The following is a 26,615-nucleotide window of genomic DNA, read 5'->3' as shown; positions in this document are numbered from 1 at the left end:
GTCTGCACTTCAAGGTAATAAGAAGGGCTGGAATTCGGGTGGCAAGGACGTTGGTTGTTTACTATTGAGGATAAATAAATTGCATAGATTTCAGCTCACAGAATGACTCCAGTTTATTCATTTATCTAAATGTAATGTTATTATTATGCAATTATTTCTTCATGTTAAGGCCTATCTACACATACCATATCCAACACATACAAACTAGTCGAAGATGTTTTAAATAAAACATTATAATTTAAACATGTATATTTTAATTGGCTGAGACAGTAACATCGTATGGGGAGCTTGGATACAGGTCAATCACCTAATATTAAACAATGGTGAAACTTTACACAACTTTTCCCTAAACCTTGAGCCTTAGTTGGTTTGGCTAGACCGGCCCATCTGGTACAGCAAATGGAAATACTCACCGGAGAGCTAGAGAGGAGTGCGAGAAGAGAGAGAGGAGAGAGAGAATGAGGGGGACCAGATTGAAAACATATCAGCCTGGCGTCTCAAAAGCACATTTCTGACGAAGAACGAACCACCGTCAAACCTTTCAGACCTCTTTTAGGCTACAAAGTTTCATATCCTGCAATGTTTTGTTAGTAAGGGAGGATCGATTTCAAGAACTTGTTTCGTTATTCTCGGTGATGGATTGTAAAAGTTGAGACGACGCACATAAACTCTACGGTGAACTTTATGAGAAGTTGGGAAGAGGAATGTAGTTAGTCTTGATCGTGTTTAGGCTACTAGAATATACTTTATGGATTTTATCCTTGCATTGGAAGGAGTTTGTTACTTCTTGCTTTTTGACGGAGAAAGTTAGACCTAACGGTAATCTTCGATAGCGTTGCTGAAACTTGTACAGAACTAGTGGACAAACAGAACGGAGGGAGACGCACCGGGTCAGACTCGGACCATACCGAACACAGGCATCACCACTGAGGTAGGTGGACTGGACATGCATGTGATGATGAACTCTGGAAATCATCGTTCTTATTCATTATTAGAATATTATTCTTATTATGAATAGGCTAGTAAATCATTTTAGTGCACATCTGAAATTGTTACTTTGAATTGCCTAAAATAGTATTCAAACGTAACCTTTTAAAATAGCGTTTTTTTTTAAATATTTAAAATATTATTTTTTTTACTTAAAAAAATGTATTATATACCTATTGATTCTTGAAGAATATAACTTATAAATGCCTTATGAGTTTAGTTCAACTGTCGTACCCCATCATAACCCCAAATAAAAGCTTGTTTTAGTCCAATATTTGTAAATGTAACAAACGCTGTAAAACCTCAAAACATGGTTAAAACTATCATTTCGATACCATGGAGGGCCAGTCCTTGCATCCATAGCTATGCATATGAATTTGAGAGTGGTTACATTTCTCCAGGCCCATCCCTCAGCTTTGTACCAAAACAGAGGCTGGATGTTCGCTTTGTTATTGTTTCAATTAAGGATTCTAGGTTTAACTTGAGCTTTCGTGAGTTTAGGCTGCTTGAATGAAAGAGACCCTTCCTAAATCCCCTCAATCTGAAAGGTATCCAACTCGCAAAAAGTTCGTGTGTTTGCTACTGAGAGTCATTAGCAGTCACACCCAATGCAGGAAAATGTACATTGCTGTGCATTTCAATGGCTGCAATTAATATGCATTGTTAATGTTTCCCTGGTGTGTTATTAATGTGTGAATAAATTACAATCAAAACATGAAACAACATTTGAAGATGCATTTGCTAATAGTCATCTTTATTTGAGAGAAAATAAGCTGGGGTGGTTGTTAGTAGAGATAAGCATTATAATCAAAATGTACGAAGATGAGTAATATCAAAAAAGATTCTAAATAAATCAATACCTTCCTCTACTATGTTACCACTCTCTGTTTCCAAACAGAGTTGGTTCTGGCCTGGGACGTCTGTGTGTTTTTATGTGAATGGCCCGTTGGTTGGTTTAGTTCATTTGCATTAGAAAAAAGTTTTAGTGCATTTTCTATTGTGCAGGATGAAGAGTTCCAGCAGTTAGGCTGCGAAGAGTTGAAAAGATTTAAAGAAATGATGGGCCTTTCACATTATTCAAAGGGGACTGAGGCTTGGTGCTGCGGTCATCAACCTACCCCCACTTTCATCTCAGCCTCTCAAATGGCATCCTATCCAGCCCTGGTCAAAAGCAGTGCACTATATAGGGAATATGGTGTCATTTGGGACGTGGACACTCACCAAGCAGAGCCATTCTGCAGCCGTTTTCACACCGCTGGCCCACTCCACGAATGCCTTTATTGATTCTGCTAGCTTTTCTCTTCTCCAGAGAACACAGACAAAAAGAGAGGGACTTCCTGGTTTCTTAAGTGTTTGAAAAAGTGGAATAGAAGTTGAGTCTGGTATTCAGGAGAGAGAGAGAGGAGCAGGGGAGATGCCTGGATGAAAAGTGAGTCAAACTCCCCACTGAGAGGATTGAAAAGTATCTTATCCCCCATAAACAAGAACACAGCACCAATTAAGCTACCTGGCCTAGGAAGTCGTTCAGGCAGGGGAAAGGAAATGCCACTGGCTAAACACTAGAAATAACAGGTTGGTTAAGGCTTAAACCATTGGCATTACCATGTAGTGAAATACACTTTCTATTGGATGCTATCTTATTCTTATTTCTGCCTGTTTGAAAATATGAGAAATTAGTATGAGATACCTACAGTATACACGGTTATCTTTAATTGTATTCACATTTTTAACGTTATCTGATGTCCAACTGTTGTGAAGTGTCCATTTACAATCAAACTACACTTAATCACGTCACATGACTAACCCCTTCCTTCCCTCTCTCAAATCAAATCAAATGATATTTGTCACATGCTTCGTAAACAACAGGTGTAGACTAACAATGGAATACTTATTCTCTCTCTTTCTCTCTCTCTCTCTCTTTCTCTCTCTCTCTCTTTCTCTCTCTCTCTCTCTTTCTCTCTCTCTCTCTCTCTCTCTTTCTCTTTCTCTCCCTTTCTCTCTCTCTCTTTCCCACACAGAAAAGAGCAGTAATTGCTGCCATACCCTCCAGAAAACTAATATTTTGGTTTGTTCAGCGAGGCCCCTGACCACAGCAGTCTGCCCTGGAGGCTGTGCGTGCGTGCGTCTATGTGCACGCGTGCTATGGCTCTATCGACAAAGGCAGCATTAACTGTCTCTGTCCTAAGGGGACGACACTAGAACCACTAGAAAACAGTGGCTCACCTCACATATTTCTTATGGAATAGTCCTTATGGATTACATCATGTGAAGTGAGTCAATTTTGTCAGGTTGCTTAGCTTGACGTTTTTCAGAGGAAAAACTATGACCGTAAAGTTTGAAACTGTCACTGTTAATACCATGAATTTTCACCTTTGTGTAAACGGTGTTCTACAGTTATCCAGCTTGGCTGTTTCTACAGCTTTGGCTCAGACAAAGACGTGAACATTGTTGCACTATTCCTCTCAACACCACATCACATCTGGCTCAGGTCAAACCAAATGCTATCTTTGGAGGGAATTGGAATATTAATCAAACGTTGTTAATTCCATTGTTTAACTTCGCCTCCATCAACTATTTATCTGCTCGTTACACTACCTTGTCTAATATAAGTTTTGTTTAATTTGCAAAAATGTTAACAAAAAAAGAGGGCAATATCCCAGCCAGCACATAACGTTCTGAGAACCATATGTTTGTTAGAGCTTGGTGAGAGTGTGGTTGTCCTATGGTTATTTTGCATACAACCTTCCCACAATGTTCTGGGAATGGTGCAGGGTACCCAGCTAGCGCATAACATTCATGTTTCTTAGGTGTGAATTTCAGGACTTCAGCATAACCTTTCTTACACGTTTCCTCGTGGTTCTATTTAAGCAATGTTCTCAAATTGTTCCGAGAGCGTTCCTCTGCGGCAATTTGAGTAATTCAGCATAACGTTTTCTATAGGTTTCGTCATGGTTCTATTTAAAGCCATGGTCTCAGAACATTTCATAAAACGTTCCATTTAAACCACAAGAAAACAGTATCATTCAAAGAACGTTGTAAGAATGTTGTTTAAAAACATATACTTTCCGTTCTCAGCGTAAACAAATCGCTCTCTATGCTCTATTTTGTTAAGTGTGTTCAGGGGTGTTGGCCACGCCCACTAATTGGCCACACCTGGTCCTAATAAGTGCTTTGTTTCCTTTGAAATGAAGTCTGTTTGAACAGACAAAAATGACCAGCTCTGTATGAGTAAAAAAAAAACACATGGCATGCAAGCTGAAGATTATAGGTTGGAATCCCCCTGAAATCTCCCACAATGAAAAATAAATGTGTTTGCATGAATGCCTAAGCAAATTAATTTCTGTCGGAGTTCAAAACTGTTATCTCAAGCTAGCAGTATTTTTAGGTCTTATTGAAACATGTTCTAAGAACATTAAATCATTATTCAAATAAACTATAATATTAGTTCTCTGAACATTAATAAAACCTCAGAGGAAAACTTTCAGGGAACCACAGTAAAACGTTCTTACCTTTCCCAGAACAGGCCATATTTTTACTTCCGTTCTCAGAACGTTTGAAATACTTTCCCTTTTACCAGTCAGGAAACGTATGGCTTCATTCCCAGAATCAATGGGAAACCTAAAATGTACGTTCCCACAAATTCCAAGGAATCAGATGTGCTAGCTGGGATTTATCTTGCATTATAAGACCATCTTAACAATATATTACAATTGCAGCTTTAAGGGGCTCAGCTCAACCACTGTGTTTGAGGATATCTACAGGTCATATTTATTTCATTTCTTTAGATCAAACAAACAGTGAGTTGTGTTTGCTCTCTCAGCACTCCACAGGAGCAGGGTCAGAGGTCAACGACACAGAGCTCAACTCCAGAATCAGTTTGGTCTCACAGCTAGACGGCCTCTATTATTCTCTCTCTCTCTCGTAATTGTTCTTCATCAATCCCAACCAGTTGTACCCCTCATACTAAGATACTGTATCATATGCAGAAAAATCTATTTTAACGCAAATTATACATGATGAAAACAGAGCACCATTTCATGCAATGGCATCACAGATTACACACACATGACAAGACATTACACACAGACCAAGATACATCACACACACACACACACACACACACACACACACACACACACACACACACACACACACACACACCAAGAGACATGAGAAATCAAAGGTCCGGACCAGAGGGCCACAGGAGACATGGGCCTCTCTCCTCCTCTGCTCCTCGTCCTCAGTGCTGTATTTAATGTAGTATGGCTCTGCTTTGATTCACCAGTTAATTAATTCCTGAAGGGACGCTATAGCCCTGACGATGTCTTCTGACTCTTTTTGACAGCAACAGTGTGTGTGTGTGCGTGATATCAGTAATAGAAATGTCCTCGTGCAGTGAAAAGAAGTAAACAGTATCAACAACACCAACCATTTCAAATGCAGCCCAAAACCAGTGACGGGTGCCAGGGAATCAGTGGACTTTGAATGGTGTCAGAGGGTAAGGGGTCGTTTTGACTTCATGATTTGGCCATGGCAAGGGAAGAAACTTGAGATGTGATAACTTATTTGTCAGCGCTGAATAGCTTCAAAGCAGGCAACCCAAATCCTGCCTGTAGGGGATCTGTATTAGATCAGAGTTAAAATGCTGCCAAGCCACAGACTCCTTACTGACAGTCTAAAGAACCCAGGACAGGGCTTGTCTTACATGTGGTATACACTCAGCCCATGTGTTATCCCTTAGCAATCAATCCCCTTTGCCTTCTTCCCCCCACAAGGCAGCACACTCAGCTCCCAGCTCCTACAATCAGGCGCAGGGTCAGGACATGGTTGGGGCTCTCCGTGGGCCCTCTGAGGCCTCGCTCCTCCCTGTTGAAGGCAAGGACTGCATCCTAAAGGGCGACCTATTCCCTATTTAGTGCACTACTTTTGACCAGGGCCCATAGGGTAGGGCACTATATAGGGAGTAGGGTCCCACTTGGGATGCAACCAAGGACTGACAGAGGCAGTAGTAGTCTTCATCCTGTGGGCCCTCATGCCTTCACATTGAGCAACAGAGCCTCGCTGGGGTCACTGGGCCTTCCACTGTGTCAGTAGCCATTAGTACCGCATGGCTTTAAGGTGAGCTGTGTGGGTTTCACTCTGTTATGCCGCTGTTTGGCAGCTTGTCGGGCGTGGTGGACTGGGAGGAGTGGTTTACAGCCAAGGAGCTTAAGGCGTGTCTTTGAAGAGATCCCCCCTCCTGGCTGTGGTGTCCCCTGTCATGGCGACAGCTTCCTCTGAGCAGGAGCTTACTGGTTGGTTAACGGAGGTTAATGTTCTTGGTGCTATAATGGTCGAGATCAGGGCGTTGCTGATCAGGGTGGCGTTTGAGGAGAGTAGACGGAGAGAGAGACCAGAGAGAGGAGTGAGCGAGAGAGAGAGAGAGAGAGAGAGAGAGAGAGAGAGAGGAGAGAGAGAGAGAGAGAGAGAGAGGAGAGCAGAGAGAGAGAGAGAGAGAGAGATAGAGGAGAGAAGAGAGAGAGAGAGAGAGAGAGGAGAGAGAGAGTAAGAGAGAGAGGAGAGAGAGAGAGCGAGAGAGATGAGCAGAGAGAGAGAGAGAGGAGAGAGAGAGAGAGAGGAGAGAGAGAGAGAGAGAGGAGAGAGAGAGAGAGAGAGAGAGAGAGAGAGAGAGAGATAGAGAGAGAGAGAGAGAGAGGAGAGAGAGAGAGAGAGAGAGAGTGAGAGAGAGAGAGAGAGAGAGAGATCTCAGTCTCACTAACTAATTTTTAGTTACATGACGTACAGCATGGTCAAGCAAGTTAATGTTTCCAACATTTTCAAGACCACTAAACAACTACTGATTTAGAACCACGGGGAGTTACCGCAAGTTGCACAAAAAAACAGGAGCTGCCTCCACTATTCCAGCACCATTACAACATCATCAAATCACCTCTGTTTAGTCTAGTACAGTGACAACTAAAAGTTACTAAAAAGGATTTAGTCCAATCAACGTAAGCTAAATATGATGTGGCTGTCCATGGTTCTAATTTCTGTGTGTCTGCGTGCGTTTCTTGCAAGTAGAAAAAACATTAGTTTTTTTGTTGTCCTAGGCTACCTGGCTAAAATACTTGCTCACTAGCCTAACTCCCTTTTTATGGGCAATGTTAGCCTTCTACATCTAGCTACATATTGAACTTCCATTCTCTCAGGCCAGGGCCACAATCTATGACTTTATGGTTGGAACAGAATCACTGTTATAATCATTGGCCCGTATGGATAATTAAGTAAAACCACAAGTCCAAATCCCTCTCTCCAGACATAGGGATTTCAGAAAAGGGCCAATTTTAGCTAGCTAGCTAGCCACCGGACAACAACACAACGAGATGCTACAATTCAAGTTGATTCTGTCAATGATGTATTGCTCTCGATGTGATGTGATTGGAGTGAAGCCAAATCCAAACTGGCTTCCCTTGAAACTTTTTTTGGTGAGCCAGGACCATTCACGGTTCAGCTCACTCAGCTCACTCAATTGAGCTCCAAGCCAAATTCTCGCTGGCTTCCCTTGCATTCAATGCTATGGGCAGCAGCAATGTCATACTCTTTTTGACCAGACAGTATCATATAGATGGGCTACACATACAGAGATAGAGGGGCGCTGTTTCTCTCACTCGGATGCTTTCTCCGGTGAGATACATTCAGCCTATTGCATATTGAAGGAACATTATGAAACACAGAGAGACTAACAAATGTTTTCATGGTAAATGTTTTGGGGATGCCCGGCTTCCCTTGGCATCCATGAACACACGCCACTGCTCTTGTGTCAACGATAGCCCTTGTTGTGATGAAACGTTTCTAGGCTAGAGACTCGTCCAGTGACTAAGAGAGGTTCTCAGGAGACCCTTGAATTGTTAGGCACAACAACCTTGTTTAACATAACAGTACTCCGAATGGTAAAGATTCTTCGTATTCAAACGCCACACCACAAGTGATCTCCCTACTAAAAGCATGTGGGCTGCTTTTACGTGACTACAATCTTTCAGAAGCGGGGGGGGGGGACACGTAACCATAAATTCCAGAAAGTGCCCGACGCCCGGGCTTCAGTCCCTTCAGAGAGAGGCTCGGTAGTGGGCCTGACTCTGCTCTGTGATTTTACTGCACTGCTGTGACCTTTCAGAGTTCAGTCACAGTCATTTGTTTGGCCGACAGCTCGCGGTGTAATAACTAAGCGTGTTGATGGTTTGTGGGAAGCTGTAAGTAATACTCTGTGACGTGCCAAACTGCATTCTGCTCCCGGTAAAAGCAGGAGACCAGCACCTGGAATGCAGAGACGTACATTTTTCCCAGACACTGGGAATACCCTTCTCTCTCACGGCAGGCCATTTTGAATCCTAGGACATTTCTTACAAGAATAATACATGTATGTCAGAGTAACTCAGAACTACACCCAGATATTTTTGTTGCTCATAATTAACCATATGATACCATACCAAGATTATTTTTCATACAACTATGTATGTATATCACGGTCTAACGATCATGGCTAATGTTTAGTTCATTTCTGCCCTTGGAATTAAGAGGATGTTCGTGAAAAGAGGATTAGATCAACAAGAGGAAAGTCTCCATTGGTTTAGCTATGAGTGGTTAAAGCTGGCCTTGCATGTTTAAGCTGGGTTTTCTCTATTTGAGTTTGCACACAGGAAGTGGACTGGACAGTGGGTTAACTGGATAACTGCACTCAATCACTTCTCAGTCTCATAGGGATGAGGAACATCTTTCCATTCCTATCTTATTCAGACAGTTTCCTGATTATTACGCTTTAATGACCTGAAACTACAATGACTCATAAGTACCGAGGCCATGTTAAATATATAATAGTTGAAGAGTAGGAACAGAATACAGCGCATTAAATCTTTACCTTTGTAGCTCTAGTAGGGTGTGGTTTCGAGGCACATGGGATAGACCCTGTACAAAATTGCAATACCTAAAACAAAACAAAAAAAAGCTGGGAAGAGGCTTGAGCTTCTTCTCCTCTCAGAGCCCCTGAAAGGAAAGGAGAGCTGAACCGTATCGGAGGGAACATCAGTTAAAGACCGAGGTTCTAAAACAAACAGGCATTGGTTTCAACACACAGACAGAGGCTGAATGAGAAAAGTAGTTTGAGGAGGAGTTGTTCTTCTGTCATAAATAACCTTTTTGCTGTTAGGCTTTGCATTGTTCGTTTTCACGGTTAAATGGAACATTGGGTGTCGTCTTTAAAGGTAATGGCGGTTAACTATAGGAGGTAGAAGTTCATTATTCCTCACAGCTGCGTATCTAAATCTACTGCTGGGTTTATTATCATGGTAATTAACCATCTCCTTAGCTACTAAAATAATACTTGTCTATTCCCTCGCGTTTATTTATTTTGCTTTTCAACTTTAATAAAGGTATGGTTTATTGTTTCTACCATCAATAGATTTAGCTATGACTCTCAGAGATAAGATATTCATATCTTGACACAAAGGCACACACAAAATAACACACTCAGGAACATGAGCGCACGCGCACACACACACACACACACTTGACATGAACTGAATTTCTTGTGCCATTCTTGAGAACCCATTTAGTTTTCACAGACTGAGTCACAAGCAGTTAACAGAGTGAAACAGTTAAACACGCTGAACAGAGAGTGAATTTGTAGGTCTACATTGTTAAAACACAGTTTACTGCCCCTTGAACAAGCTGGGAGGGTTGGCAGGATGTAAAAGCCTGATGGACTGCTTTGTCTACTGTCTTTACTGTTGTGGTGTCTCTTTGAGACAGCCTAGCAGGTGTGGGGGGCCAGGGGCCCTTTTTCTCCACCGACGCTGCTTTGTGGGGAAGGTGGTAAATGTGGCACATGAGACAGTAGTGTCGTGGAATTCATTCATGTCCCAGTCAGCCAGTCCTTTGGTGTATTTTGGTTTTCATTAGTTAACATCAGCCAGGCTAGAGATTTTAGCTGCTCAATCCCCCTTCTGGTCATTCATTACACCCTAGTAATAATATGTGCCATTCACACATTTAGTTGAGGTTGGGATTAGTCTCACGGAGTGTTGAAAGTCTTTTAACTATCCGTGGATCTTATTGACATGCCCTCCTCATCAGTGTCATGGAACAAGAGAGAGGAGAGCAGACAAGAGCAGACAAGAGTGGAGTGAGCCCTGGTGACCAACAGGAGAGATCAAGCATGCCCCTGGTCATTTGTTTACCTTGGTTTCCATCGGTCAGTGTGGTGTCTGACACCTGTAGTGTCCCATAGCTCTGGCTCTTCTGTCTCCTGTCTCCCGTCCGGCCAGGCCATTCTCCGCCGGGGGAAGATATGACCATGTGTCGCAGCTCTTCAGAGGAGGAGGGACAGTTTTACCGCTCCTCCTCCCCCATCTCCACATACCCCACTTGCACGTAGTCTGGGCTGGAGGCTAGTCTTATTAATAAGACACCCATTATGATCTAGATACACTAAGCCCAGACTTTACAACACCTTCAAGGAAAAATTGTTTAGATGGCTGTTTGAGGACGTTGATGACTGTGCTCAGGTCAGTTGATATTATAGTTTGCTACACCTGCTTTACACAATATAGGGTAGATAGATAGATACACTAAGCCCGGCCTTCACAAAAGGTTCAAGGAAAAACCTCCCCTATATTGTGTAAAGCACGTGTAGCAAACTATAATATCAACTGAACTGAGCCCAGCCTGCAGTCTCAAACAGCCATCAACACGCTCAAACAGCCACCTAAACGAAGAATGACTTGGCAGGCAGCGCGTCGCTTGTTTATCTTTGTTGAACCTAGCCGCTTATCTTTGGTTGCAGTGCAAACATGTAGTGGTTTTGTCCTGAAAGAAATCTAATTTGAGTTGCTGCTTTCTTCCAGGACCCCAGTGATTCATGCTACGGTTTGCTGTCTCCAAAGGTGGTTTAGCGTAAACTAGCCTGGCTGGCATCAAAGTTGATTTAACTGTGGATCTTTTTATCAGTGCTATTTGAACTGATTGTTCAGCCTCGCTTGCAAAGAATAATACACCCTTATATCTTCAAACGTGTTGAGAAAACACATTGAATCTCTTCAGAGGATGCGGCCTACTGTATAATGTGGCCTACTGGCCTACATATCATTGGCCTACTGTATACATATCATTGGCCTACTGTATACATGTCACATAATGAAATGATAATGACGATGCCACCCCATGTCGTTTCCTTCAGAGCTTCTGATGTCCGGAATGGAGACCTCTGCCCCGACGACCACAGAGAAGAAAGGCTCTGGTCTGGATGGAAACGGCTTCACTGACCTCCCGAAGAAACTCTCACCTTCAGCTGTCACCAGAGGTACTGTCCACTTTTCTTCAATGACTTTAAAGAGGGGGGGGGGGGGGGGGGGTTTACTGGAAGGATAAGGGTCCATCTCTATTCTTTTGTGCACATCCACTCCAGGTCGGTTTCTCCTGCCGACACAGGTTTTACTGTAAGGTAAAGGGTCCCTGCATCCCTACATACTGTAAGACTGTCACACAAGCCAAGGTCTTACAGAGACTGACAGGGCCGGGGGTAAGGAGGAGGTTTGAGAGAGAACATGCACATGAAATATACATATCAAAGATAAAATGCGGTCTTGGGAGAAGTTGCTCTGGGCTCTAATCGTCCCTGATAAGGCTCTTCCTGTAGCACCTGGAGCAGTCAGAGGTGACTTACAGTAGAGCTGATGGGAATCAGTAATGTAACGCAGGGCCCTGTTAAAGAGCATCATTAATACTGAACAGGTACTGTAGCATAGCTGTGTGTGTGTGTGTGTGTGTGTGCGTGTGTGTGCGTGTGTGTGCGTGTGTGTGCGTGTGTGTGCGTGTGTGTGCGTGTGTGTGCGTGTGTGTGCGTGTGTGTGTGTGTGTGTGTGTGTGTGTGTGTGTGTGTGTGCGCGCCTCTGTCACAGGGAGAAGTTCATAAAGACTAAAGACAGCGACGTTGCTCGATTTGGCGGCATAATCTCTGATTAATGGTTCATATAACTACATGGGGCTGGCCTGGGAAAGGTAAAATGGCTGTGTTTGTTGAAATTAATGAAAAGTAGCAGTGTGCCTCTTTCATAGGGCGGCCTGGAGAGACAGAGAGAGAATGCATGTTTTAAAGATGTCAGTGAATGTGTGATGAAAGGCCTGTATAATGAGGTTGAAAGACCTTGTTCTTACCTCCAGAGTATCACACTGATGAATTACTAAAAATGGCTGGTAGAGCAGCGTTGCAGTGGGCGAGACGGACCTTCCTTCAGAGATTGACAGAGATGCAGATTGACGGCTAACTTTGAAATGGTAATACAACTTCTTGTGATTTAGTGACATTTTTACTCTTTAATGAAGGGCTTGGTGGCCTGCCATGATAAAGAAATATCCATTAATTGTTTAAGGAAGAACAAAGATAAAAATAGGCCATCAATGTTCTGTCCCTAACGATTGACATCAGGCCCAATTTTTTTTTAAACCTTCTATAGACCTCAAGTTTGTTTTGTGGAGCTTGCAGCGCAATGCCCGTTAGTCCAACAATAAATTAATGATTTTGTGTAAGAATAAGGAAAGACAATTTGAGTTGACAAAGAGTAAAATAGTAGGTGTCTATAGGGGCGATTCTGTGATGTCTTAAATGTCTACTAGGAATTCCTGCAACAGAATCCAGCAGTTTTTCTCCTAATTTAATTCAGAGTGAACCCTAATTCCTTAACCTATCAGAAGGGCCAAAGCTAATTAGTTAATTTGACCAATTTCAAGATGTCACTGATAACTTCAATTAATACACGTGTATGATGACACGAGGATAGTTTGTCTTTGAAATGACATTCAAGACTAGTGTCCACCACGATGAGGAGAAACAGACAGATAGAGAATGCATGTTTTAAAGATGTCAGTGAATGCCAGTATAATGAGGTTGAAAGACCTTGTTCTTACCTCCAGAGTATCACACTGATGAATTACAAAAAAATGGCTGGTAGAGCAGAGCTCAGTGGGCGAGACGGCCCTTCCTTCAGAGATTGACAGAGATGGAGATTGACGGCTAACTTTGAAATGGTAATACAACTTCTTGTGATTTTAGTGACATTTTCATTCTTTAATGAAGGGCTTGGTGGCCTGCCATGATAAAGAAATGAAAGACGAATTGTTTATTAGGCTAAATGAATCTAGGACGTATTTTACATACACTATAAATGGGACATGAATCAAGTGGGACTTTGTTTTCAATAACTTGTTTCATGTCGACATCAATATCGTTAACTCAATTATATTGACCTACCATTTTATTTCCAGCTAACTCATTAATTTTTTATCACTCTACAATTACTTCAATCATATAACTGGCCATGATTAAGCATTTCTAATATGGAGCTTGGAATGTCTGAACAATGGTTCTTTTGTCGTGAAGGAATATGTTTCCAGACCTGAGACTTCTGGCAATTAAGAAAACATTTGACTGCCTACGAACCTAAAATTCTAATCTGTTAATGTGATCACCCTCTCTAATTTAATCTCAGTATGCCTTCCTCAATGGAGCCAATTCACACACGCTGAGGTCATATGTGGAAATACTCTCGGCCGCAGCGAGCGATAGAGAGGCCCTTCTGTTTGGGCCAATCGTCTTCTGTGGATAAGCCCCCTCAGCCCTGTAGAGAGGGTCTTTTAAAGTAGGTTGATTTAACTTTCAAAGGGGCCTGGAGAGAGAATCTTGATTACCAGGCGAAGGGTAACAAGGCAGGCCCCCTGTGCCACCCCACCCTCTGTCTCCTCCCTGCCCTGCTATAACTATGCTTTTCCCTGGTCTACAATGGCTCTGGTTCTGCAGGGTCTCTGCCTGGTCCGCTTGGCCCAGAACAAGTGCTGTGTTCCAGGCTTGTGTTGCTCTGCCCCCCCCCCCCCTAAAGTGGAGCTGCTGTGTTAAACCTGCATCCATCGTCTTCTCTCGTCCCATAACTCCTTTACCCTATCACTATTAGAATAGTGTCACCGTCCATATTTTAATCTTAATAACACCACACACTCACACCCTCAGTCCAATAGAATCGGGTCTGGGTAGAACCAGCTTATAGAGTCGCAGCTTCATAGGTCTAAAATCTGCCAGCACACCAAGACAGGGCAATTACTTATCTCAATAACATGCATTATTATTCCTGTTTGCCAGACACAGATAAGTGAATATGCAGTGAGAGTGCAGCCAAAAGAGACAAAGTCCTTGAACTTAAAAGCACATTCCCGAGCAGAACCGCCTCCTGCTTTGGAATGAAAAGTAGACCATTGTAATATACCGCCTCTGTTCCCGGCGCTGTAGCTTTACTGTCAGTGTGTAGTTTACTACGGGCTGGTGGATCCTTGTCAGCTAAGTCGGGCCCACCTCAGAGGACCAGACATGGCCGACCAGCTCCATTATAGAATCCCCCCTGTTTTATTCTCCTGTCTGTGTTATTTATTCACAACAATATCTTCTCTATCAGAGGACAGGGCTAATGCAGAGTTTTAATATGTTATTTACGCGTAAAAAAAAACAAGCGCTCTATGTGTGTAGACCGGAAGGGTGGGGGTGAAATGAATGGGCCGCTCCCATCTTTTGTATCAGAGTTTAACAATCTGGATTGCTAATAGAACCATTTATCATGGAGCGGTCATTTATTTGATGTGAACATGCAGGCAGCCCAGGTCTGGTCTCATATCCCAGAGGTCTATGGAAATGGGGGGGTGGAGTCGACGCGTGCACACATTGGACTCAAGTAGGAGTCACTTTGTTTAAAATGGGGGCCCAGGTGCACCGACCGACTAGCCTGTCTGGTCCTGTTGATGATATTTGTGTGTGTGTGTGTGTGTGTGTGTAAGTACGGGGGTGGATGGATGGAGCTTTAGTTGCTGCTCCTGTCCTCAATCTGTCATTTATATTGGTGGAAGGACCAGGAAGGTGATGTTAACTGGACCTATAAAAAGTCTGGCCTGTGACTTCCGGACTGCAGCCCACGTTGCTTATTGAAGCATGGCTGGCCTCCCTTTCTGTGTGTGTGTGTCTGCATGTGTGTTCATTGGTAACTGCTGGGCCTGGACACAGCACAGCTAACCCTCACCACTGGGCCGTGCACAGGGTTTTGGTTCTCTTTAATGAATTGAAATGAGCTCCTGTATTTTCTGTGACAGCCCGCATCTGTCTGGTTAGTGGTTATAAAGGCTGCGGGCCAGGGCAGACCGGGTGTATAGGTTTATGGGGTTTCATGCATGACTTTTATGATTTCAAATCCGTTTCATAATTTGGAAGGCATTTATAGACATCATACATTGTCGAAATTGTACTCAGATTTTCAGAAGAGGTGAATATTTGCTATAATTTTATTCAACCCTTATTGATATGTGCTGGTGAATATTATTTTGTTCTTTGAATAAAAAAAAGTTGTAAGTGGGTGAAATATAGGAAGGTCTGTAACAGGGGTTGAGAAACCGGAAAGGGGCAACGTTTGTTTTCAAAGGATTAAGCTATTTGAATTCCTTTCTCACCCGTCTATCCATGTTTTCTAACCTAGGCCATGGGAGCCTGGTGCTATTCGCTGGTAATGATTTGATTCACTGGCTTTGGTGGGCTGGTGACACACACTACCGTTAAAAAGTTTGGGGTCATTAAAATTACATCAATTTGATCAGAAATACAGTGTAGACATTAATGTTGTAAATGACTATTGTATTTTTTAATGGAATATCTACATAGGCGTACAGAGGCCCATTATCAGCAACCAACCATCAGCAATCCAAGTTTATCATTAGAAAACCATTTTGCAATTATGTTAGTACAGCTGAAAACTGTTGTGATGGATGATTAAAGAAGCGATAAAACTGGCCTTCTTTAGACTAGTTGAGTATCTGGAGCATCAGCATTTGTGGGTTCAATTACAGGCTCAAAGTGGCCAGAAACAAAGGACTTTCTTCTGAAACTCATCAGTCTATTTTTGTTCTGAGAAATGAAGGCTATTCCATGCGAGGAATTGCCAAGAAACTGAAGATCTCGTACAACGCTGTGTACTACTCCCTTCACAGAACAGCGCAAACTGGCTCTAACCAGAATAGAAAGAGGAGTGGGAGGCCCTGGTGCACAACTTAGCAAGAGGACAAGTACATTAGAGTGTCTAGCTTGTGAAACAGACACCTCACAAGTCCTCATCTGGCAGCTTCATTAAATAGTACCCGTAAAACACCAGTCTCAATGTCAACAGTGAAGAGGCGACTCCGGGATGCTGGCCTTCTAGGCAGAGTTCCTCTGTCCAGTGTCTGTGTTATTTTGCCCATCTTAATATTTTCTTTGTATTGGCCAGTCTGAGATAGGGCTTTTTCTTTGCAACTCTGCCTAGAAGGCCAGCATCCCGGAGTCACCTCTTCACTGTTGATGTTGAAATTGGTGTTTTGCGGATACTATTCCATGAAGCAGCCAGTCTACACTGTATTTCTGATAAATTTGATGTTATTTTAATGGACAAACCCTAACCTTTCTGAACGGTAGTGTACATCTTGTTGAGAGTGAGTTTGTCATTGTAGAGTGTGATTGATGTGGCCCGGCGAGCACCTCTGGGCCCCTTGGTTCTCCCCTGCAATGCTCTTGCTCGTTCTGCTGAGTCGGGCCGCCCGTGGGGAGGATGCCAAGTACTTAGCACCTCCCAGTCTGGCCCCCTGGACCCGGGACCATGCCTAAACAGGCTCAGAGAGTCCCACTGCGCCAGGGGAGAGAAGCAGAGAGGGAGAGGAGCGAAGAGGGAGAGGAGAGACCAGGGACAAAACAACGAGATATATTTTCTTCTGAGCCTGTTTCCTCTTAGACGATGCCTTATGCCTATGTTATTCTTGAGGTAATAAACAGAGGTAATGATCAATGACGGGCGGCACTGTCGTAGCTATCTTTACCGGGCTAAACATTGCTGGCTGTTAAAGTGCTTAGGTCCTCTCATACCTTAGCCAGTATGAAGGTGGTTATTATTTTGATTGGCTGGGAGGAATGGAATCCCAGACCCTGGTCATTGGGTCCTCCGCTAGATGGATGGAGATGGAGGATGGGTCTGGGCTGTGTAAATAGTGTTTTAAAGAGAGGTGTGTTAGCGATAAGGACGCTTTCTTTATCACTTCCTTGATGTCTGGTCCTAGGGCCGGGGGCTGCCTGGCTACAGCAGGGAATAATTGATGGCGGCTGAGGCTGGATCGAGGATGTACGGGCCCCAGCCCCTGGCCCCCACCACTGGCTCCCTCTGCAGCAGCAGCACATGAGCTACTGGGGGACAGGCAGGGAGCACTCGGGGGTCAGGCCGCTGGCAGAGAGAAATGCGGCAGAAAAAGCCTCTGCATCCCCCAGTCCACCTCTTCCTACTAGTCCAAAAGGACGGCCACTAATCTTCCTGAGAAGGGAATTTTCTTTTCTTTTTTCTCTCTCTGTCTCTCTCTCTCTCTGTCTCTCTCTCTCTCTCTCTGTCTAAATGAGGCCTTCTCAGGGAGGGTTCACAGGGCTTGGGAGAAGCGAGAGGAGAAGCGAGAGGAGAAGCGAGCCCGCTGACACTGGGAACTAAGGTTTACTTTCAACTCAGGCAGACTGGGATCTCTCATTCTTAACAGCTTTGTGGCATTTTATATCCCAAAAAGTTGGATATAAAATGCAATTAACAGTGAACAGTAACATACACTCTGCATTTGAGAGAGGATAAAGAACCATAGAGGCATACTGTGTCAGTAGTGTCTAATATGAGCATGTATTGATTAAGAAGTCAATGGAATGAATTACAGTTGCACATTTTCAACTGGATTTCATCTAGTTACAGTTAGGTCATTTGTAGCTGCTGTGCTTTCAGGTAGTAGTGGCTGTGGTCTTTCAATAGTGGTCACTATTGGTCTTTCAATAGTGGCTGTGGTCTTTCAATAGAGCGTACAGGTCTTTCCACATGGAAACACTCTGTTGTTCTGAGGACAGAATAATCGGCTTGGTAATGGGATTTCTTTCCGCACAAATACATTTCTGTGGCTTTTTTGTAAACATTTAGCTAGATGGCTTTCCAAGATGCCCTCTTCCTTCTCCCTTTTATCTGAACGTGTACTTGGGGGACTGGCTAGCTTGGAGGCAGCCATTAAGATTAGGTAGACTAAGTGAAAACATAAGTTTTTTCTAATTTTGCTGTCCATTTATAGGCAGGGCAATTGATTGCCCAGATAAATATATACTTAAAATCTCTCTCTCTCTCTCTCTCTCTCTCTCTCTCTCTCTCTCTCTCTCAAGAAGTCGTTTCTTGTTGTGCTGGGATATCCTTGTGATTAGAGAGAGTTAAAGTTTAAAGATGAACGGCCCAGATACTCAAGATATCAGATATATTTTATGTTGCGTGATTTTTGTCTTCCTCAAGCAAAACAACTAATGGGGAAAAAAACATAGCCACTGCAGCTGTATTGAGTATCTAAGACTGTGAATTATTTCAAAAGGTGGGACCTGTTATTAAAATATCCCTATACCGAGGTGACTATAGTAAACTATAAATCTATGTTTTGTTAGCAGAAGTCTTGGTTTTCCGGTTCATCACTGTGAATCAAGAGCAGATTTCTAGACCTTCTAAACAATCCCTGTAATAATGGGTATCAAACAATACCTGTCCCATTGGTTTACCTCTATTCCAAGTTCAAAGTCTAATGTTATAGTGAGCTTTGGGCAACAACGTCTAGAAACATCAATCTATCAAAACCATTAAACTGGGTTGGCATGCACTGAGCCCCAAAAACAACATGCTACATTCCTGGAGATTTACAAGTGTTGGAAGAGAGGTTTGGAGAGGTTTGGAGAGGTTGAGAGAGGTTGAGAGAGCGATATTTGGATGCTTCAGGGGATTAAGAGTCTAACCCCCCACTTCTTTTTTCCCTTCATCTTCTTCTTCAAGAAGCGACATACCGTTCCCAGAAGGTTCTGATTTAGCGCTGCTTTCACTGTCGTGTGTTGTGTTGTGTTCCTATAAATTCAAATTACTCCTTGTCGTCTCTGAAGAGGGTTGTGTCCATGTCTGTGTTTTGTGGCTGGTTGGTTGCCTTCTATCGTCCTCTTCAGATCACAATATTGCTCTTGTAGGCTACAATACAGACCCAGTGAGCTACCCTTCTCAGACAGAGAGGAAAGGGGTCTGCAGTCCAGAACATGGGAATCTGCTGCCACTACCAGCGCCCCAGTGATCTCTTGCTCTAAGTCAGGGATCTAGCCCAGCCCCAGACTGCCACTGTTAGCTCACTGTCTGACAGCGTGGCCACAGGGCCTGTGGATTACCCAAACCATAATAAACAGAGACAGGGGAAGGGGAGCACGTGGGAAGGGACACGACACACACACACACACACACACACACAGAACAAGGGCAGCTAGCATGGTGCACTCCTTGTGTAAACAGGTCAGGGCGTGGGACCCTAGCGAGGGGCGGACGGGTCATCTTGGCTCAAACCAGACTGACTAAAATGCTCATAACGGACCTCAGCTTAGACACATCTGCCCTCTGCAGAATTAAAACACAACACGTGTCTGTATGTGTTCGTTTAGCTCGTAATCTCATACGGTAAACCGAGGTTCACTTTACCATGACGCTGTGTGTTTATCTGAAACATGGAGTCTTCATTGCAGTGGGCTGGGTCAGTTGCTCAAAGAAGAGACAAGCTGAGGCTACACCTCTCTCCAGACAGAGCCTCTCAGAGCTCACTCTCCGCCTGTTCAGTAGTTAACTGTTAGGGTCAGGACTGGAGCACCAGGCAACAGGACAGCAGATGTACTCATGTGGTACTGATCTGTGATACTCAACCATCCAGAAAAGAACACATCAAGAGTTATTGAGCATTGCAAATCACTGTGGCTGCAGCAGGAGTCTGCGTCTCAGGCGCTTTAGTCGTGTGCTGGTGCTCGCCCTGCTGCACACAGTGCTCATTTGCATGATGAGGGGATGATACACAGGTGAAGGGGAGGAGAAGAAGAAGTGAGTGAGAGGGAGGAGTGGAGGAGACAAGAGGACACCCTTGGGTGAGTCCTGACTGGCCCATGCGAGACACTATCAAAGTATTTGTGTTGTGGTGTAATATTGCTTTGTTTTTCTCTCTTCCTCTGTTTTTCTTCACTCGATCGTGTTGTGTTTTGTAGACATTACCCTGCCAAGGGTAGTCTGGCTGGCAGCCAGTTGTCCCTGGGCTCCAGGTAAACCCTCCCTCCCCCGTTAGTCAGTCAGGCAAGCCTCACCCTGCTGGGGGAGACGAGGAGAGGAGACTCCCAGGCGTCTTGGATCTGTGAGGGCCGTCACGGCTGTGCCAAACCCCAAAACAGGCCCCCGTCCTCCCACGTCATTCTGCCTGGTGGTGCTGGTGGGATCAGTCTGGCAATGCTGTGTGTGGAGTCGATCCATTCACACCTTCAGGCACCCTACAAACATTGAGGCTTATACAGTACAGTGAGGGGAGGAAGTCCTTCATGACTGAACATGTATCGAAATATTTATCACATTAATGCAAGTAATGAATTAGGGTTCCCTAAATTTTGTTAACTGGACCTGAAATAGTTTAAATTCACTTGATAACTAGGTACTTTGAATAGCTTGTGGCCTGACCCAAGTTGTTGATTTACATCCCCCAATTATTTTTCTAAAAGTATAATGAACAAATAAGAAATGCTACTTTAAGCAATGATAATAAAGGCCCAAAGAGTTGATGTGGAAATATTTCCCATCCCAGCATGGGCCCGTTCCTAACTCCATCTGACAAAAGAGAGAGAAGGAGGAGGGAAATGGAAGGAAGGAGGGGGACAGGACATGAGGAATCTGTGGGCTGAAGCAGAGAGGCAGAGGGAGACACAGGAGACTGGATGGGTGGGTGTTGAGCAGGGTGGTGAGTCGGAGGGGGTTCCGTTTGGATCAACAATGAGACCCTCTCACATCTATTCAAGCCTCCTTCTTCATTTGTCCATCATAATGACATGTGATTCTTTGGGGGGATTTAAGACTGGTTAGTGGTAACACCAGCGTTCCCCATGCGTATTCACCCCCATACAGTGGGGAAAATGCAGCTTCTATGAGGCAATTTGTCTTTGTAATGTTATCAAAATTGAAAATATGAGCTATGAGGTGGGATATTTGATATTTCATTATATATATAAGGTCATTTTTTGAGACATTTACCATCAACTCCTAGCCACCTCAGTTCCCTCAAATTGATTTTGAGGCATTACCATTCATAGGAAAAGAAATATTGTAGAAAAGAAATGTGGGGGACCTTTTTTTATACAAAATAGTAATAATTTGTCCCCTTTTGTGTTTCAGTTGCAATATTTAACTGCTTTAGTAGTAGTGCAATAAAGTTGTACCTATTATCACACTGCTTAAAGGGGATTTGAAATAAGAGAAGGCGGACTAATTGCCCTGTAACTACGGAGACAAACAGCTGGAGATGAAGCAATAACATCTCATTAAAACTGTCAAGAGTTTAATACACAAATTAAAGCTCAAATGGAGGATAAAACACCACAGCAGTGTATTTGTCTGCTAATTATGAATCATTACAAAAAGACCAGGTTCTTACAGTACATTTATGGTTTGAAAATAAACCTTAGGTGTTCCACCTCTGTTTGTTTTGTTTTACTGTATAACCTATAACACATCCAGTCCACACATCACCAGTGGCCCATGGCCAACAATTAATGACTATTAAACAAGTGCAGGTGGTTTCATTCCCTGATTGAGCCGTATTTTCCCTCATAAACACAGTGAAGTCAACGGGCCCTATTAGCAAGCCTTGTTCTCTCTCCGAGAGAACCAGAGAGAATGAAAAAGACTCCAATTAAATGCTCTTAGTTGGAGTGTGAACCCAGACCAAAGCCAAATGTATTATACATTTCTTGAGCATTAGATTCAACGCTCTCACACCCCTCCAGTAAATACATACGTGTATAATGTACACTGATAATGTGAAAGCAATAATCAAATAGTTTAGTTAATCAATCGAGTTATAGTCCATAAAACACAGAACAAGTACCCCCTTGCAAATGTTGGAACTTCAAGTCAGTCAGCCTCCAAAATTCCGGCTAAACCCCAGTAGAGCTGGGAAGTCCCACAAACCTTCAGTGGAACTGACAAATCTAGGCCCCAGTAGAGCTGGGAAGTCCCACAAACCTTCAGTGGAACTGACAAATCTAGGCCCAACGAAGGTGACCATATTCCCCTCCGGTAATGAACGTCTCTTCCCCTCAGGGTTGACGAAAGACCTGCCTTTCAATGAGACCCTTTGTACTTCCCCCAAATGGGGGTTTCTCTCTCTCCCTCTCTCCCTCTCCTCTCCTCCTCCCGTCACTGCCACTCCTCCTGATCCCCCATCATCAGTGAGTCTGCCTGCCTAAAAAAGGCCTGGGACGAGAAGGGAAGGGGAAGGAGATTCCAATGGAGAAAGTCAAAATACCCAGTGGCCCTTGAGTGAAGTGGCAGGGAGGGCAAACCGAGGCATAGGGTCTGCATCCCAAAAGGCAGCCTTTTCCCTATTTAGTGCACTACTTTTGACCAGGGCCCATAGGGTAGTAGGGTGCCATTTGGGTCGCACACAGGGTTTCCATTGATCGCGGTGGTGGAGGATGTAGAAAGTCAGAAGGTGAAAGAAGACTAAATAGTGAGAGATTGATCTGTTTTCACTAGCTAATGACTTGGCTAGCAGTCCTGCAGATTTCACTGAACAGCGTGTTAAAAACAGGGCAGGGATGGATGGACCTTTTCTACATTGGCTCGAGTTCAAGATCAAATACTGATACGCATATTTAACAAAATAAAATAATTTGACCAACAAAATCTGTATGATTTAACTTACTTGATACGCTGGCTTTTTCATTTAAATATTATCTCTACCCCATGCGGTTGGAACTCCACTAAAAACACAGCGGGAACACATTTTGGAAAAACTCGTCTCTGAGCTGTGGGTGTAATGACACATTTCTCATTGAAGGCAAAACTCAATCATATCTCACAACCTGTCAGCTCTATTACCCGTTTAGTGGTTGGAGGTTGTAGTTGTACAGAGCCGACCCAGCGTCTGGGGTGTAACCAGAGTAGAACTGATAGTCCTGCACAGCAGCATTCTCTCTGCTTTGGCTATGGCCCCATAGTCATGCACACACACACACACACACACACACACACACACACACACACACACACACACACACACACACACACACACACACACACACACACACACTGGTGTGATGCAGCAAGCAGGGTTTAGTGAGCCTCGCTCTCTAACCAGCAGGACCCATGATTTCTCCCCTCGTATCACAATCAAGGGGATTCCTCCCTTCCTCTCTCAAATTATACTGGAATCACTGAGCTCTAGTCCATGTAATTATGAGAAAGTGGTAAGATTGGTAAGATTGATAGTAGCTGAGTCTGAGGACAACTCACAAACAGGGTCTCAGTCGATAAAAACCTTCACTGTTCTGTTCTTTCTTTTGAGAGTGCAGCTCAAGATTGTAGTATTATTTGGAAAACTTCAATGTGTCACGTCCTGGCCATAGAGAGGCTTTTATTCTCTATTTTGGTTAGGCCAGGGTGTGACTAGGGTGGGCATTCTAGTTTATTTCTTTCTATGTTTTCTATTTCTTTGTTTTCTGCCGAGTGTGGTTCCCAATCAGAGGCAGCTGTTTATCGTTGTCTCTGATTGGGGATCACATATAAGTTGTCATTCTCCTTTTGGTGTTTGTGGGATCTTGTTTGTTAGCTCTGTGAAGCCTGCAGAACGTGAAGTTTGTTTTTGTTTGGTGTGCTGAGTAATTAAAGAATCATGAACACTTACCACGCTGCACCTTGGTCTCCTTCCGACGACAAACGTTACAGAATGAGGTTTCTCAATTGTAGCCCTTTACTGCAGTCAATGACCAAAAGCGCCCTCTTTGGCCTCATGGGTGGAATGTTATTCATAATTAATAAAAAATAATTTAAACAACGTAGATCTGGGGTTTCAATGTCAAACCATTTTGTTATATTTCAGCCTTCTGTGATGTATATAAAGTGTAATATTGGGATGCAAACTCAAAATGTAACACATTTCAACTCTATATCTGACATGGTACAGGTGTCTTCTTTTATTAAGCCCATAACCACGTGTGTGAGGTGTGAAGTATCACTCTGTGTGACCCTGATTTAGACCACTGCAGTAGAAGGTTAGAGTAGCAAAATTATCTAATGGGCTTTTATTTGAATATTGGATTATACATGTCAATGTTCTTTCTGTACATGTATGTTGATTAAGGTATACGACAAATGGATGAAATTAGTGTCGTGTTTGTTATTACTGTCTCTGATGCTCTCAGTAGGCCAATGGTCCTTCTGTAGACTAATTGTTGGTGTAACATGCTTTGCCTACCACTGCTTTAGTTGATTGCTTAATTAAAAAAAAAGATTTTTCCATTGTTTGAATCTCTTGTTAAAATATCCCCCATCTGATTTGTGAGTTGTTGAGATCTCTGTTAATCTTATACTCGCTTAGATGAGAGGTTTGAGTTCCGTGTTTTGACTGTGTACTCTTCTCTCTTTGTGTAGCCAGCCACTTTCCCAGACTAAGCACTATCATTACACACTGCTCTGTTTGCTTGGTTTGTGTGCCCCTGCCATTGGTATTCAGCCCCTGAATTACAGGGGTCAGGGGTGTCCTATTGGGGATGTGTAAGAGAGGGATGGCTGGAGAGGGTGGTGGAGTCAAGTCACTGCTGCAGTCTTAATAAAGGCCTGGCCCCAGCCTCATCCAGGCCCATAATGTTGCAAGTGTGCACAGGGCTTGTTCAACAATATTTGCCAGAATGTTTTGAATAGTCTAGTGTGCACGACCAAAGGAAAGCTAGGCGAGATGTAGCCTACTGACACACAGAGACAAGCAGCTGCTACTGCAGCCAGACTACAGAACATGTCAAAGGATGTGACTGAAGTTCTTGGCCAGGGTTCTGAGACTAGAGTGGAGGTATCCTCCTGGCTGAGCCCCGTTGGCTGTTTCGATGTGTGGCCTGGCCTGCTGCTTAGTGCTGAAATGAGAGCGACAGCAGTGAGCACGACACAGGCAGAGCTGGAGCAAGAATGGAGCAGGCTCCCGTCGCAATGTCCAAAGAAAGGGGGATGAAAGCAAGGCAGTGGCGGAGCAGGGTCAGGAGAGCGATACTTGGTCCTAGTCAGAAACACTGGTCTGAGATTCACAGGCTAGTGAGGCTACAGGCTCCTGCCGTCATCTCTCCATAAAAAGCAAGTGTCACGACTTCCGCCGAAGTTGGTCCCTCTCCCTCGTTTGGGCGGAGTTCGGCAGTCGAAAGTCACCGGCCTTCTAGCCAACGCTGATCCTCTTTTCATGTTCCTTCGGTTTTTGTCTTGTCTTCCATCACACCTGTTTCCAATCCCATCAATTACATGTTGTGTATTTAACCCTCTGTTCCCCCTCATGTCCTTGTCGGCGACTGTTTATTGTCAGTGCTTGTTCACGGCTGTCCTGGTGTGCGTTGGGTTATGTACCCATTTGATAGTTCTGTTTTCCGGTGGGTTTGTTATTAAACCGCGCCGTTCGGAAACTGTTTTCGTTCTCCTGCGTCTGACTTCTCTGCTGCCAGTACACACTCTTTACAGCAAGGCTGTATTAAGTGGGTTTTTTCCTGTTCATGCAAACTCTTTTGTGGCAATTTTCATATGTTCGGGAAATAATCCTTTAGTAGAAAATGTTTTGGCGTTGGTCATCTTTAATAAAAACAACAGGCGTTCCTCATTAACTGTTGTGATCCCACCTGACGTGTGGTGCAGGCGAGACTCTTTTTTTTTTGTGCCATATGAATAGCAAGTTTTGGGTCTTTATGTGTTTTAACAGAGTTTTGTTTCTCATTAACAGTGTGTGTTTGTTCTCTTTACTCTGCCCTTTATGTTTGAAAACGTTCCATGAGGGCATTAACTCTCTTTATTCTCCTGTTCCTTATCAAGGTAGTTGTTTACGAACTTGGAACGTTTCCATCCTATGTTCAGCTACGTTCGTACCTTCTAATTGTAAACTTGTGTGATGTTCTTCTGCTGAGAGGAGAGGAGAGGACAGCACCGAGCGGAGATCTAGGAGGGGCAGCCAGCTGATCTCTGAATCGTATGAAAAAGTCTTTGGGCATCACGAGCCCCGCCCTGGGGGTACCAGCGGGAGTCGTGTTATAGGGTGACCTGGGAACGCAGGGAGCAGAGAATCAGAGGGGTCACTGCGACAGATCGTTATCTGTACCTGCCATGCACACTAGGGGCCTCTGGGACCCGTCCGGGGCCCCACAGAGCACAGTGTAGGGACAGAACCTGTGTGAGTCAGCATTCCAAGGCCATTCCTCTCACTTTGTAGTCTGACAACATGATGGACAGGCCCGTCCCCACGACACAGGAAATGGCCCCACTCCAGCAGGTCTGCACAATGCCACAGAGTATTGTGATTTAAGAGGAGTGGTTATTTGAGGGTATATGATTTGTCTCAAGATGGCCAATGTTTGTTTTTACCTTTCCTCTCTCTGGTGTCTGAGCTTTATTTAGTTTTAGAGACTAGCAACAAAAATGCAAGCTCTGGTGAAAAAACATATGGCTTAAGAAATGTGATTGTGTTCTAGA

At 43.8% G+C, this 26,615-nt stretch overlaps 1 protein-coding gene across 1 annotated transcript in view; it reads left to right on the top strand.

The window, feature by feature from the left end:
* Window positions 1-458: 458 nt before the first annotated feature.
* Window positions 459-26,615, top strand: part of LOC109890624 (zinc finger protein GLI2) — a 70,262-nt gene continuing 44,105 nt past the window's right edge. The window contains exons 1-2 of the mRNA XM_020482584.2: window positions 459-931; window positions 11,198-11,320. Coding sequence (XP_020338173.1) covers window positions 11,206-11,320 — 115 coding nt within the window. The 5' untranslated portion in view covers window positions 459-931; window positions 11,198-11,205. The remainder of the gene's footprint in view (window positions 932-11,197; window positions 11,321-26,615) is intronic.

The sequence above is a fragment of the Oncorhynchus kisutch genome, linkage group LG5 (assembly GCF_002021735.2).
Source record: "Oncorhynchus kisutch isolate 150728-3 linkage group LG5, Okis_V2, whole genome shotgun sequence".
Classification (NCBI taxonomy): Eukaryota; Metazoa; Chordata; class Actinopteri; order Salmoniformes; family Salmonidae; genus Oncorhynchus; species Oncorhynchus kisutch.
The sequence above is the reverse complement of the archived record's forward strand: the minus strand, read 5'-3'. Positions and strand labels throughout refer to the sequence as shown.